Raw genomic sequence first — 14,155 nt, forward strand, 5'->3', positions numbered from 1 at the left:
CTATCAAATGGGAAGCTGATCCTACATTATATGTTTTCTCATTTTAAATGGGTGAAGGACCCAAGGACCCTTCTTCTTATTCATTTTTTGGAGGTTAAAACTCAAATACAACATGTATAAAAACACTATCTAAACGCACATACACACACACACACACACACAGACACACAGTAACGCTGCCACAGCTCACAGTCTTACTGTCTGCACTGGAAAAATAATTGTATATTGAAAGCAGTAGCATCCTCAGGGCACACATAGTCATCACACAATTGTCCTGCATTTCAACAGTCAACCACTCGGTGGATTAGCTCATATTATCACAGGGATTCCACATAGCTTCCACAAACACAAATTCAACCACAGTTTTACAAGTAATGATTCATCTAACGAGAAACTGTTGCACTGTGGCACTGATAGTTGGAATTTGAGCATGACTAGAATTTTGGCAGAATGTGCTAAATATGTCAAGGGAAAGTTCACAGGAAACAAATCATTACACAGGGATGGTCATACTCCATGAAGAGTGTAGAGACAGAAACAGAGGATGGACTACATGTGCTTGGGAGTGCAGAGTGGAACTGTTTGATGGAGTGTAACTTACTCTCCATCATGAGTTAAGATTTTGGAAGGCCTGGGTGAAAGGATTAGTTAAGCAAATTCCTTTGACTTCTGATATATATTATTGAATTATCTCAAATATACTCAAATAGTGCACGCTATACCCCCTGTATCTTTTTTTCTGCAGTCAAAAAGCCGTGAAGTTGAACTAAATCCAGCTATTTACAGACAGACCTAATACTTTCACAACTGATGCTAGCTTTAGCCAAAATCCATTTCGCCTGGTGTGACATTTGGAATAATTTACTGCCTCATTGCATCTGATTAGCACTGGTGTTGATGCACTGTCAGCATTCCAAAAGTGTGATAAGGCTGCCACTGGGACAGTTTTAAAATAAGATGATCATATCTTTGTTTATATCAAAGCAGAAGAGATAGAGAGAAACAGAAAAATGAAATCTGCTATAGTGTATGGTGTCTTTGTACTCAGGAGGCAAACCGACTGGAGTGTATACCAGATAGCCAGCAGCTGAGACTCAGCAGGTCATTCTTTAAGGGAAAAAATAAAACCAAATCTAGTATGATGAAAAGATGATGGCATCAACTTTGCGGGTGAATGCATGTGTTAAACAATGACAAAGAGTCAAACTGTTGAGTGAGTCTTCTCTGACAACATTTCTCTCTGTCCCCCCAGGTGTCCAGTCCCAGGTTGTGATGGTCAGGGACACGTGACAGGGAAGTATGCGTCCCACAGAAGTGCATCCGGATGCCCCATAGCAGCCAAGAGACAAAAGGATGGCTACCTAAACGGCATTCAGTTCACATGGAAGTCTGGCAAGACGGAGGGCATGTCCTGCCCTACACCGGGCTGTGATGGCTCCGGTCATGTCAGCGGCAGCTTCCTGACACATCGGAGGTGGGTCGTGGCTGCAGTACTAATTAACTTATATAATCTAACTTTGAGTCCCCTTTCACTCAAAAATGAATGTTGCTTATTGTTTGAGCTTCACTGTGCAGAATGATGTTATTCATTCTGTCCTCACCTTAAATCTGAGTTTAAAGTCTCAGGAAACTTATTGTGAACGTATTTTTAAGTAACCTTAGATATGTATATGACTAAATAAACAACAATCAAAGATTGCAATAAAACATCCTTATGTATTATTTATTAAGAGACTAACTCTCAAAAGTTACTTATAAGCATGATGTTGTGACATCATAACTACAAGCCAATTACTGTATGAGAAAAACTTCTACAAGTGATATGGAAACTTGAAACCTCTGCACATGGACTAAGAAGGGACTTTTCAGTGAAGTAAGACACATCTAAAGCACAAATTGTTAAGAAGAGTATTTTATATATCTAAAACATGACTGCGGAGTATTTTTAAAATATAACTTGAATATTACATTAAGACGATAGATTAATGAGTAATTAAACACTATAGTTGCAGTGTAACATTCTATTCCTACTGTGGAAGTTACACAAGAGAGGATGAGAACAGAGATGCATGAGTACAGTTGATGAACCAGGCTTTGAAGGGGCATTCCACTGATTTGGTTTACTTGTCATGGGGAGTGAGCACCCCCACAGTCTTTAAACTACGTTGGCTCACTGAGTGTGTATAACATAGGTGAAACAGTCCTTCCCTCTTGTTGCTGCCTCCAGTCTGTCGGGTTGTCCACGTGCCACCTCCGCCATGAGGAAAGCCAGGCTGTCTGGAGTGGAAATGCTAACAATAAAGCAACAACGTGCCAGCAACGGTAACTACAACTACCACTCACCCACACAATACAGCCAATCAGGAACATGGATGTGGAATGATTTACTGAGCAGAGCTCCAATTTCATATAATAAACCAATCAGTGTTTGTGTGTGTGTGTGTGTGGCAAGCAGCATCATAAACGTATAAATTGGAAATAAACTGCCATTCAGGAGTAGGGTGTAAATAATGAGAAGACTGGCTCCAATCTGGAATAACAGAGCTGGGCTTACGTGGCACTAATCAGAAATGTAGCTTGTAGTTCTTCTCCATCTGTTTTCCTAAGACTGGGCTGCAGTGAATTCCAATGCTTCATAAAGGAGTGTGACGAGATCATAATGGAATTTGTCTGTGAGATTGTTGAGTCTTAATCAACTAAAATGACCTGACCCACTTCTATTGTAAAGGTGAAGACAGTCACTCACAGTGTCCAGCAGAGTTCTTACTTAGCTACAGAGTCATATTGTGTCATTTTAATTACTTCAGTCTAAGCATAAAGACTGTTAATCTAATTTAGAGGTTTTGCAGTGAAGTGTCAGTGCTAATTCTGCTCCTCCTCTGTAGGACTGGAGCATGAAGAGGAGATCAAACAGCTGGATGAGGAAATCAAAGATTTAAGTGAATCTAATTCACAAGTGGAAGCTGACATGATCAAACTTAGAACACAGGTAGGTCACTTCCTGGCCAGTGCGTACCTGAGTCAGCAGTGATGTGTACCTGTGAATACAAAGCTGTAACATCCTGTCATTCGCCGTTCCTCTCCTCAGATTACGACAATGGAGTCCAACCTGAAGTCCATAGAGGAGGAAAACAAGGTGATTGAACAGCAAAATGAATCTCTCCTGCATGAGCTGGCCAACCTCAGCCAGTCACTGATTAACAGTTTAGCTAATGTCCAGCTCCCTCATATGGTAAGGGTCACCAGGAACGGCAAGCCGGCAAGTTGCAGAATATAGCTAATTGTAGCATTATAGCAGCTTATTCATTTATTTGTGTATTTAACCACAGCCTATTGTGCATGCTTAGTCTAAAATGTGGAGCATTGCTTGTCTTTCCAAACAGTGAGGGGGAGTTGTGAAATGAGGTTTGATTGGGAATGTAGTTTCTCACAGTGATAGCAACTCCAGGAATCGAAATTATTTCCATTTAACTGTCCAGCTTGAACAAAAGTATGTACAGTAATACTGAGGTTTTGTCTGCTTTCAAAGAGGTATGATAATTAAAGGCTTTATTTTAAAGTGTATAATATCGTGGTTGAATTTTCAAAAGAAATTGTCCTCTTATTGTCATTTTAATTCTGACTGTGGACATTCTTTAAGGATGAAAATCAGTTTTTTGTAGAATTCTCACTGACAAAATAGCCATGTGCTTCAACACAGTATTCTATCTGCTATCATTATATCATTCTTTTTTCTTTCTTTTTTTTGCTCTTGAAGATAACACAAAAAGTGTTGCTGAGTTTCATAGTAATCACACACTATTTTGTCCTGTTTTATCCTTCACAATGTCATTCTTTCACGATATCCTCCAGCATAATGGATCAGTTCCCATTCATTGACAAAGGAATGAATTAAACCACAGTTAAGCATCCTTGTCTAAGTGGCAAGCCATTTTTATAATCATATCTGTCTTTTATAGTTTTACAGTAGAGATTTTAAAAAACACGACACTGACCAATTCAATTTCTTCGAATTTTACAAATGATACCTCCTCATAACTCTGGTGGACCACTCTGGCATCATGGGTTGGGTTGGCTCTATGTTTGTCTTAATGCCTGCCATGTCCTCATCTGTGTCCAGCCTCTGCTTTTCCAGTTAATCTGAGGTCTTCCTATGTGTCTGCATATCAGATACTGCCACTTAGTGTTTACTTGTGAGAATAACAACTAAGTTTCTCTCAGCAAACTAAAAGAAATGTGTCCCTCCATTCCTTCCATAGAAACCACTGGCACACAAAGAGCCTCCTCTAAGGAACAGCTGCTTACAGTTGCACCAGCAAGTAAGTAAATGCTCTGTATTTCAATATTGTATTTCACCTCCTCTAAAAATGTTGTCATAATTATGGAAGCAAACAAAGGCCAAGGTTTTTAATCTTAAGAGCAACTTAGTACCTAATTGAGCTGGATCACTCATCTCGTTATGGCTTTTATGATTTTTTCCACCTTATTTTCCTGGTCCACACTGGATGATGGTTAAGAAATATATTTACATATTTAATAGTACATCTTTGCCTTCTTATTATTATTATACAATGTTGTAAGTTACAATACACATACACACACACAGCATTTCCATCATAATCAGCACTGTCTGATCATGGCTGGGTTTTGTCTCCGCTTGGGTATGATATATAATGTTAAACAAAATAACCTGGGGCAGCAGGAAATGACCCTTGGACCATGGATTATAGCTCTCCCAGAGCCTGGACAGTTTTGAAGTCCGTGATGTCATCCTGATGTAAAGCCTATTGGCTGAGTGAGACCACATGGGCAGTGTTTCAATTACTAATGAAATTCAAATTGAAATCATACACTTGAAATGTATGTGACCCGCTCACACGCTCCTGTTGTTTTTCACACGTGCTCCTGTGTTTTTTTTTTTTTATTTATTTTTTTTTTCTAGTTGTTATTGTGAAAGTAGCTGAATTTTGTCTAACTTGACAACACTCTACAGTGGGTGGGAGACAAAGCCACATTTGAACCAACCATGTTGAGACATACAACACAGTAAAGTTCATTACATTAGATAATATTTGGACATATGTGATGTTAAATCTTAAATCCTCCCTCACCTCTGTGTTCCTCTAATGGCCTCCATGTTGTGTCTTTGGTCTTGCAGGAGCCAATAAGCGAGCAGAACTTTGACGCCTACGTGACCACTCTAACGGATATGTACACAAATCAAGACCAGTACCAGAGTCCAGAAAATAAAGCCCTGTTGGAAAACATCAAGCAAGCTGTTCAAGGGATCCAAGTGTAACCATTCAGTAAAGGGAGATTTTTGTTCCCCCAGCAGGTGTGAGTGGTGTATCAAATCCACATACAAACAGGCAGTGATGGGTTGATCTTCTTGGTTCGGTGCAGTAACTTATATAGTGTTATATATTCTAAATTCTGTTCTCTCAAAAAAAGAGGTATTATGCTTAGAAAGACCTCGAGATAATTCCTTTCTGTCTTTCTTTTCTTTTCGGGTCTTGCTTTGAGGAACAACATAAAAGAGTAAACCGCAAAATAGTTTTTGAGGACATTCACATTTTGTACGTTTTCATATGAGCTGACATAGTGTCATGTAATGTTTCTAGCTGCTCATGTATGCACATTTTTAGTGTATATTTCTGAACAGTAAGCTAATGATAATGGAACGTGAGTTCTTTTTATTGTTTGACAACAAATCATTTTAGATGAAAAAACTGGACAGTGAAATAAAAATGAAAAAACTACAAGCAAAGAGGAAGCTAGTTATTTTTTCTCCTCACTCGGTGATTTTGGACTTGATGATTTTAGATGTTTTTTTCTTCTTCTTCTTCTACTTCTTCTTCTTCTTCTTCTTCTTCTTCTTCTTGCGTGTAGATTGTTCAAGAGCAAGAACTGGTTTGCGGATCGCTTTATTTTCTGACGATGCTTGAGAAACGTTTGTGTTTTGTTTTGATGAAAAAAAAAGATGCATAGCTGTAGGTGGGGGCATTTTTAATTGGTGCTGTAAATGAATCTGGAGAGGAAACTGACCTGATGTATGTATGAATGTATGTATGAACAGTTATATTGTAAACATCATTACACGGAAACCAGATGGTGGAAATCCCATTATCTAGGAGAGCCAATTAATTCCTAGAGGAACACATCTGTGCGGTGCATGCATGTTCACATGCTCATCTCTAACTAATCTCAAATAGAAATGATGTGTAAAGACAATGACCTAGACCACATTCTAGCCTTTCTAGTATCAAATCTGCTCAATCTCAAGACCTGTGTTGCTAGGATCAAGAAATGTCTCAGCAATATAATAATTAAATCATTTGTTTATAGTAGGTACAGGATGCAATCTGCGAAGGAAAAAAAAAGTTGGGTATATGCAATTTCTTGTTTATAAGCATAGCGGGGGTAACATGAATCTTTTTAATATAGCCTATGTAAAATATTGATTTTTATACAAATCTTTTAATACAAAAGTCTTTTTAAAAAAGAGGAGGGAACCTGGACATTGAGATTTAAAAGGGAAAGTATATGAGTTCCACTTTTTTTCTGTACGATTTTGCACAGGGACACCTTCGTTTCCATGTTTTGATGTTCTTACAGGAACTAAAAGCAGTACCCGAGCACCTAAAAGGAGGGTTTCAGAGGGTTTTGTAAAGAGTATTTATAGAGTATGACAGCGGGACTTACAGGGTCACTGTCCCCACTTATGTGCCAGTAGACTATTTGCACTTGTCCTTGAAGATATTATCCTTGCGTACGGCGGCGTGCAATTTTCCAGGTGACCTCTTTGGCACACGATTGGAGCAACCAACTGCTTGGAGCCACTGTAGGTGTGGATTTAGTACCACTGAGAGAGAGAGGAAGAACAGGGACTTGAAATCAGAGAAGAGGATGATTATAACCATAGCAGTTATACTGTAGGCTATTATCAAGTGTAAAAACATTAACACTGTTCTGTCATTTTTGCTATGTTTTAGGAAGATGAAGTTATCCCCCAGCAGCACTTTATATCTAATCACTGTACAAAGGATTAAATAGTCAATCAATTCAAGGTTTAAAAAAAAGCAGAAGAAAACGAAGGTCCAGTGAAATGAGACCTTCGAGGGGTGATACAATCCAGCGTAACGCCCGTATGCCTGACTGTATGCACCCCTCCATTCTGTTGTTCTAGTTGTTAGCGATCATGTTCAGAATTTGCCTTTTTGAGAGCTAATGCAAAAGGTGCTTGTCGTTCACCTAATTGAATCTCATCTATTGTACTTTACTGTCCTCTTTCAGGACTCTACTACCCATCATCCATGACTGCATACGCCTTTTTCCACAGCATCGTGTCTGCAGCTTTTTGCCAATATAGTAATGCTTCAGTAGAGTAATAGCTAGTACCAGTTTTTGAATTAATTCTCATTATCAGTAAAAATGGAAAAGGGGTTTTAAAGCACAAACTGGCTGCTCATCTGATGTTGGTACATAAATAACAAATCTGAAAAGAGTTATCTGTGACTATCTATAGGGAACACAAAAAGGTTGTCAAGTATTTAGAATGCTGACTTTTCATATAAATTATTGTGAATTCATCAGAGTTTATTATTTTATTTGAGCCAATTCATTTTGAGATTGATTTCAGTGACCATTAACAAAGACAGGATTTTGTATAAACTATTGTGCTCTCTGTGGAACTGAAGTTTGATTTATTTTTGTACTACACAGCATGGATTTGTTGACATTTTAATTTTGCTATAAATGTGTGAGATCACAAGTTGCTGTGATATTTCATTTATAAATTGTGAACTTTGTACAATTTTTGTCATGCTGGATGTTGACACATCTTACTCTGAATAAAGAAAAAAATGTGTTGCCAGAGGCCTGTAAAATGATTTGTTTTTTGTGTGCTCATTACATATTGATACTCAAGAGTACCAGCAGGTGTCAGCAAACCCAAACTATACAGCACACCACTACACCACAGGTGCACGTTATACAGCGCTGCCGTCAAAGATGATTCATTACAGTAACTTGCTGATGAAAAGCAGGCTCATTTTCCAAAATGAAACAGAGGTAGAAACATAATCACTTATCCTTTTGTTGTTTGCATGGAAACGGCAATTTTATTTAACAGGTTTTATTGAAATACCTCTGTGTGTCTGTCATTAATTAACATTCAGATGAAGCCAACTCAATTTATCATTTAGTCGAGATAATCTTATTCACAATGGAGCAATTAAAGGGGGCTACAAGGCCCTGTTCTATGTTAATCTTTCCTTCTCTCCTTGTCTCTGTCTCTTGTTCCAGTGCAGACCTCATCTTGAAACAGTAATCTAGCAGTTTAGCATCACTTTTTCTATTATAATAATGAAAGACAGACACTTAACACAGAATCCTGCATGGAACCTGGCAGTGTATTTTCTTGGACACGCCCTGCATGGTTAGTACTCAAGTGATGTCAGTTGAGTCATTTTCTCAGGCTCCTTCAGCGCCTGTTTTCATTGGCTGAGTAGTTCTCCCTGTTACTATTAAATTAACACTGCAACATATCTAAGGGGATAATTACTGAAGACATGATTGTCAGAAATGAAATCAAAATATGCAGACCCAAATGTAACATGTACACCTTTCAGTCTTCAAACTGACAGACATCTGCTTTGCCAGTCCACTCCAGACCACTGGAGAGTGTGCACTGATGTGTATTCCTTTTCCTAGTCAATGTCCAGAACATTTATTTTTACATATTCCATGTCTTCTGTAGGTTTCTGTATGTTTGCAGAGTAGCCAGTGTGTCAATGATCGTCAGCAGGTGGGTATCATCTTTCTTTGCCCTCTTGGTTTTCACTTCTCTTTATATATATATATTGCTGAGGTGAACATAATTTGGTGTCATTGGTCTGTCACCTGCAGTCTGGCCTACCCTGACAAACAGCCACAGCTCTCACATCCACTGACACCTGAACAAATTTGAAGGAAAATATTTTTACAGTGGCATCATCATATACAACAGCCAACCAAGGAGCATCAGAACTGATCCTGCTGACCTGGGAGGCTTTGGGTCGCATAGATCAATCGCTCTAAGATGCTATAATATACAGATAATATACAGCCATCGATGTAACTGTGGACATGTTGGTTTTGTTTCTGTGAATAGTGTAGTTATGAAGTGTCTTTTGTGACATGACTGTTTTCTTTTGTAAGTAAGACTGGTCTTGACTTTGACCTTTTGTCAAGGGTCTGACTTCAGTTTCAAATGTAATAAATATAATGTTAATATTAAAATGACCCAAACTTTGCACAGATGGTGGAACTTAAAACTAAATAAGATAATGACCTTGGCTAATGAGAACATAGGAAACCCTGAGGTGCTTTGAAAGAATGAGCAGTTATGGAGGTCATGAGGGTGATGTCACCATAGCCAAGTTTCTAAAATCCATAAATGGAGTTTTTATTACAGCTCTCCACCGTCCATAGAATATGTTGGTTTATTTGAGAAACCAGAATATACTGAAACAATGCTTCCTTAGTTAATCTGTGTCTGCAGTCTGTCAGGCTGTGAAAACTTTAACAATAGTAATAGGACAGCATTGTTGGTGATGGAAATGCTAACAATGACACAGCAGTGTGCCAGCAACAGCAGACAAATGCACCTCACACCAACACAATACAGCAATCAGGAACATGGATGTGCAATGATATTAAGCAGAATTCCAATCTGAGACAATAGACCAGTCAGGAGGCTGTGAGTATGTACAGTGGGCAGCTGCTCAGTGGCATAAACTGGAAATGCTAGTCTAATGCTTATAAGTTGTAAATAGTGGGTTTTAGAGTGGAGTTCCTCATTAGAAAACAGGGTTGAGATTGAGCCTCTGTGAAGAACCATCAAATAAAAAATTAAATCTATTAAAATCAACTGTCTCAGGCCTGTAAAGTTGACTATTTTGTGTACTGATATGTAGTGCTATTTCAATATGTACCAGCAGATGTCAGCAAACCCAAACTATTAATAAAGGAACCCCCGTGTTGCAATAACAGTAACAACACTGATAATGATAGTAAAAGTGATAATGGGCACTGTCACCTCACAGCAAGAAGGTTCCAGGTTTGAACCATGGTTTTCTGTGTGGAGTTTGCATGTTCTCCCTGTGCCTGTGTGGGTTCTCTCTGGGTACTCCAGCTTCCTCCCACAGTCCAAACACATGCAGGTTAGGCTTACTGGTGACTCTGAATTGCCCCTACGTGTCAGTCCAGCGATAGACCGGCAATCTGTCCAGGGTGTACCCCGTCTCTTGCCCCATGTCAGCTGGGACTGGCTCCAGCTCCCCACCCATGACCCTTGAAGTGGGTTGAAGTGGTTTAGATAATGAATGGATAATAACATGCAGGTGAAGGCTGTCTATGACTTCATGTAGATGTTGTGGTACTGCTATTAAAAGTGTCCATTTGTTTGAGCTGGTGATATATTTAAATGTTGAATATGTAGTTCATACATGTTTAGCTGATTGGTCTTTATCATGCACACCTGTGATCAATCAGATGCTAATTAGCCTGTCAGGCAGAACTCAGGGATTAGCCCAGTTTATCATCGTTCACTGAGGGACTAGATGAATTCAATTTTTCACTAATATAGAGACCAAATGTGTGTTAGACATAGTTGTAATGCTGACTGTGCTTTGAAATTATTTCTATAGTGGCAAAAACATGACCTTTCATTGTTGCTAATGTTAGTTGGAATATCCACCACCAGGGGCCACCAGGGGCCTTCCAAACTTACTGAAAATATGAGCTTTTTTAACATTCCTTTGTTCATTTTCTTCATATCTCCTTATTTAAAGAGACCATCCCTGAAGGTCTCTTTCAAAGCAGACATGTCAGCACGTCAGCACGTAAGCACAGGTAAAATTTATAATATTATTAATGGCTACATTTCATTTAGGTATGCCAGTGGCAGGGCCCTGTTGTGCATGATCACTGCTATGTGGTATGACTTCAATGGTGGAATATTATAAACACAATTTACATTCTTGGAGAGGAGGTGGAGTTAGTGGATGGATACAAATACCTTGGTTTCCACCTCGACAGGAGACTGGACTGGAAATGCATCGCAGAGCGGCTGTCTACAGGGAGGGACTCTACTTCTTGAGCAAGCTCAGGTCCTTTAGTGTGTGTAACAAGATGTTGCAGATCTTTCACCAGTCTGCTGTGACCATCATAGTATTCTTTGCTGCAGTCTGCCGTGGCAGCAGTATCTGAACCAGTGATACCAACAAACTGATCAGGGAGGCTGGCTCTGTGGAGTCCTTGGGTTATTGAGAGGATGCTGCACAAACTGTTGAACATCACTCTCAGTAAGAGAAACGAATGCTACAGGAAGTCATTCCTGCCAGTTGCCATCACTCTGTACATTAATGATCCCCTGTGTCTGGGGATGGATCTCACAGTATGGTCTATCTTAAGTCTCTATTTTTTCAGTTATTTCTATTTATTTTCCATCAATCTATCTATCCATCCATCTATTCCAGCAAACCATGTTTGGTTCGAGGAATGTTTCACAAACACTGTCTGAAAGGAGTGAGAATGTTCATTGGACTCCCTTAGCAAACGTCCCTATGATAATTCAGAAACGTTTACTTCATGTTTCTGGAGCGCTCTATAAAGGTTAGAATGACATGTGTACTTCAGGAAACTCTTAGGGAACGTACCCTGAAGCTTAACTGTTTGCTGGTATAAGTACAGTTACTAAAGTAGCTACTCTACATACTGGATTAGAGTTGAGATAGTTACTTTCTCAATATTTTATTTTATATAAATTAATTTTATGCTATGTCATATATTTTATTATATTTCAGAAGAATATACATTTATTTGACAGCTATGGCTTGCTGTGAAGCTGTAATTGGCTCCTCAGCTACAGCATTGATCAAATAATAGACCTACAGTAACACTCATAGACGCCTGTTTAAGTTTTGACACTTTAAGCACACATCATGTGTGGTTACTGTGTATATCCTTAATTTCACCTACGTTCAAATATTTTCCATAGCGTACTTGGTTACATATTAGGTTTCTAAATAGAGCTAATTTCTTGTAGCAATAAAACAAATTTTAGGGTTGTGACAAATTGAAAATGGGGCACTAACGTTGTACCAAATTACTGGATTTAGGGGGCGCTATGTCAGATTTAGCTATTTCAAATGAACGTAAGGTACAAACTGAGGATATGTAGGCTGTACCTGAGGACAAAAACATTTCTAATTGGCGTCTCACTTAACGACATTAAAGTCAATATTCCTCTTAGCTTGTATAGGACTGTAACACTGCCCCACTTCTCTCTCTCTCCCTCTCCCTCTCTCTCTCTCCTCTCTCTCTCTCTGTCTGTGTGTGTCTCTCTCTCTCCGTCTCTCCCAGTTGAGCTAACTCGCTGTTAGTGTGAGAGAGGGGCAGCTGGCGGTCTGTGCTCTGCTCGGCTCACTGCTAGCAATGGCGCTGCGGGCTGGCCAGCTCTTTTCTCCGTGTCTAGTCGCGGTGGCTTTGTTACTGCTCGCTGGCGGACCACAGTTTGTACTTAGTTGTCCGAGTCGCTGTTTATGCTTCCGAACCACCGTGAGATGTATGCATCTAAACCTGGAAACCGTACCGGCAGTTTCTCCTCAGACTACCATTCTGTAAGTAGCCTTTCCCTTAAAATTTAACGGGAACCAACCCCAAGGCACACTGGACGGGAATGCAATGGATACTTAAAGCATGTAGCCAAAACCTGCTCATTTCTCCACATCTGAAGAGTCTGGTGAAGAAATAATGGGGTGACAGTTATTCTCGTTAACGAATTAAACTATTCAAACCAACTTTCTGGATTGTGAATCGCTAATTTAAGTTGAAAATGATGCGAAGGCTTGTGGGAATCAGAGGTCCTGTGATACTGCAGAGGTTATTACAATGTCTCAGTAACTTTTCACAAAGTTCTGACACCTGCCAGTGAGTTCAGCTGTTGGCTGTAGAGGTTAATGAAAAGGGTTTTTAGGGTCACACAGCTGGTGAAGTCAGCCGCAAGCAATGTGGAGGGGTTAGGCTCTTCACAAGAGGTCCCTGCATAAGAGGATTTTGGATGAGGAACCACAGCCAGTGTTGCTATCTCCTTCTCTGAAACATGCCTTATTGTTATCTAATGAAACACACACAGTTTGACAGCAAGTGAGAGATGTAGTCCAGTTTGACCTTATTGGAACCACAGTCTTTTCTTCCCCAGACTTCACTGGGTGCCTTATTGTGTTTTGGGGAAATGTCTATTGGGAAGATCTTTGTTAAAGATAAGGCTTGACCATGGACATGTTGTTTACTGTGAACTATGGATTTAGTGGACATATCCTAAAGCTGCTTTCCTGCTATCACTGTGCTTGGAGGGGTGCGCAGGTTAAACTCCATGTTTGACTTTCCCTCTGAAATGAAAAGAAGGAAATGCTTCTTACTTGACAAGCACTTGTGAATGTGTCCTGGTTGTCAGGAGTTCTCTGTTAGAGTCATCCAGCCAACCAGCTTCCTTTATGATGTCGCCGGCTGCAGTCTCTCAGAGCCACAATTTCAGAACACAAAGCTCCAGATCTGTCCAATCTCCCAAATATGTGGTACCCTTTGTCCTTAATTGTCCACTACAATCTTGTTGTGCACTTCAGTCCACAATGCATGGGTCTATAAATAGCTCCATTCAGGCTGTAAGGGGGACAAAGGGGCAACTCTGCCAGACTACCATAGCAGAATACTTAGAATTAGCCTCGTCCTCTACCATCTGGGGTCAACCCACAAACTTTGAAGGGAGCCTGTGGTGCAGCCCTGCTCAGATACCCACAAAGGAAGTGTTCAGATCTGATCAGAGGGCTGATCAGAGCAGATGAGCGTGCTGTGGATCCTCAGAAACTCATGCTGATGAGCATTGAAGCCTCAGCCACTTGTCGCTTTACTCCCTTTGCCTGGCTGTCATGTCAGGACATGAATACAGTTTGTACCTGGCCTTCCCTCATTCTGCTGCATAAAATGTTCAACACACCACTGCTTGTCTGCCATGGGGAAACTCCTCTACTTCAAACTTGAATTCACATAGGCACTGTTGTAAGGAATGTCTTAAATGTGAGGAAGGGTTGTGTTGCGATTTGTGGTCTGTCTG

At 39.9% G+C, this 14,155-nt stretch overlaps 2 protein-coding genes across 5 annotated transcripts in view; both read left to right on the forward strand.

Moving 5' to 3' along the window:
• LOC108896117 (myelin transcription factor 1-like protein) overlaps positions 1–7,884 on the forward strand; it is a 92,655-nt gene extending 84,771 nt beyond the window's left edge. For 3 of the 4 annotated variants that reach the window (XM_051078216.1, XM_051078215.1, XM_051078217.1), the window contains exons 17-22: positions 1,253–1,474; positions 2,228–2,322; positions 2,886–2,989; positions 3,089–3,232; positions 4,260–4,319; positions 5,159–7,884. In XM_051078216.1, coding sequence (XP_050934173.1) covers positions 1,253–1,474; positions 2,228–2,322; positions 2,886–2,989; positions 3,089–3,232; positions 4,260–4,319; positions 5,159–5,299 — 766 coding nt within the window. In that variant the 3' untranslated portion in view covers positions 5,300–7,884. The remainder of the gene's footprint in view (positions 1–1,252; positions 1,475–2,227; positions 2,323–2,885; positions 2,990–3,088; positions 3,233–4,259; positions 4,320–5,158) is intronic. The other variant, XM_018695127.2, reaches the window with a different exon arrangement.
• Positions 7,885–12,394: 4,510 nt separating this feature from the next.
• Positions 12,395–14,155, forward strand: part of LOC108896113 (peroxidasin) — a 51,617-nt gene continuing 49,856 nt past the window's right edge. The window contains 1 exon segment of the mRNA XM_018695120.1: positions 12,395–12,662. Coding sequence (XP_018550636.1) covers positions 12,478–12,662 — 185 coding nt within the window. The 5' untranslated portion in view covers positions 12,395–12,477.

Source organism: Lates calcarifer, linkage group LG19 (genome assembly GCF_001640805.2).
Source record: "Lates calcarifer isolate ASB-BC8 linkage group LG19, TLL_Latcal_v3, whole genome shotgun sequence".
NCBI classification, from domain to species: Eukaryota; Metazoa; Chordata; class Actinopteri; family Centropomidae; genus Lates; species Lates calcarifer.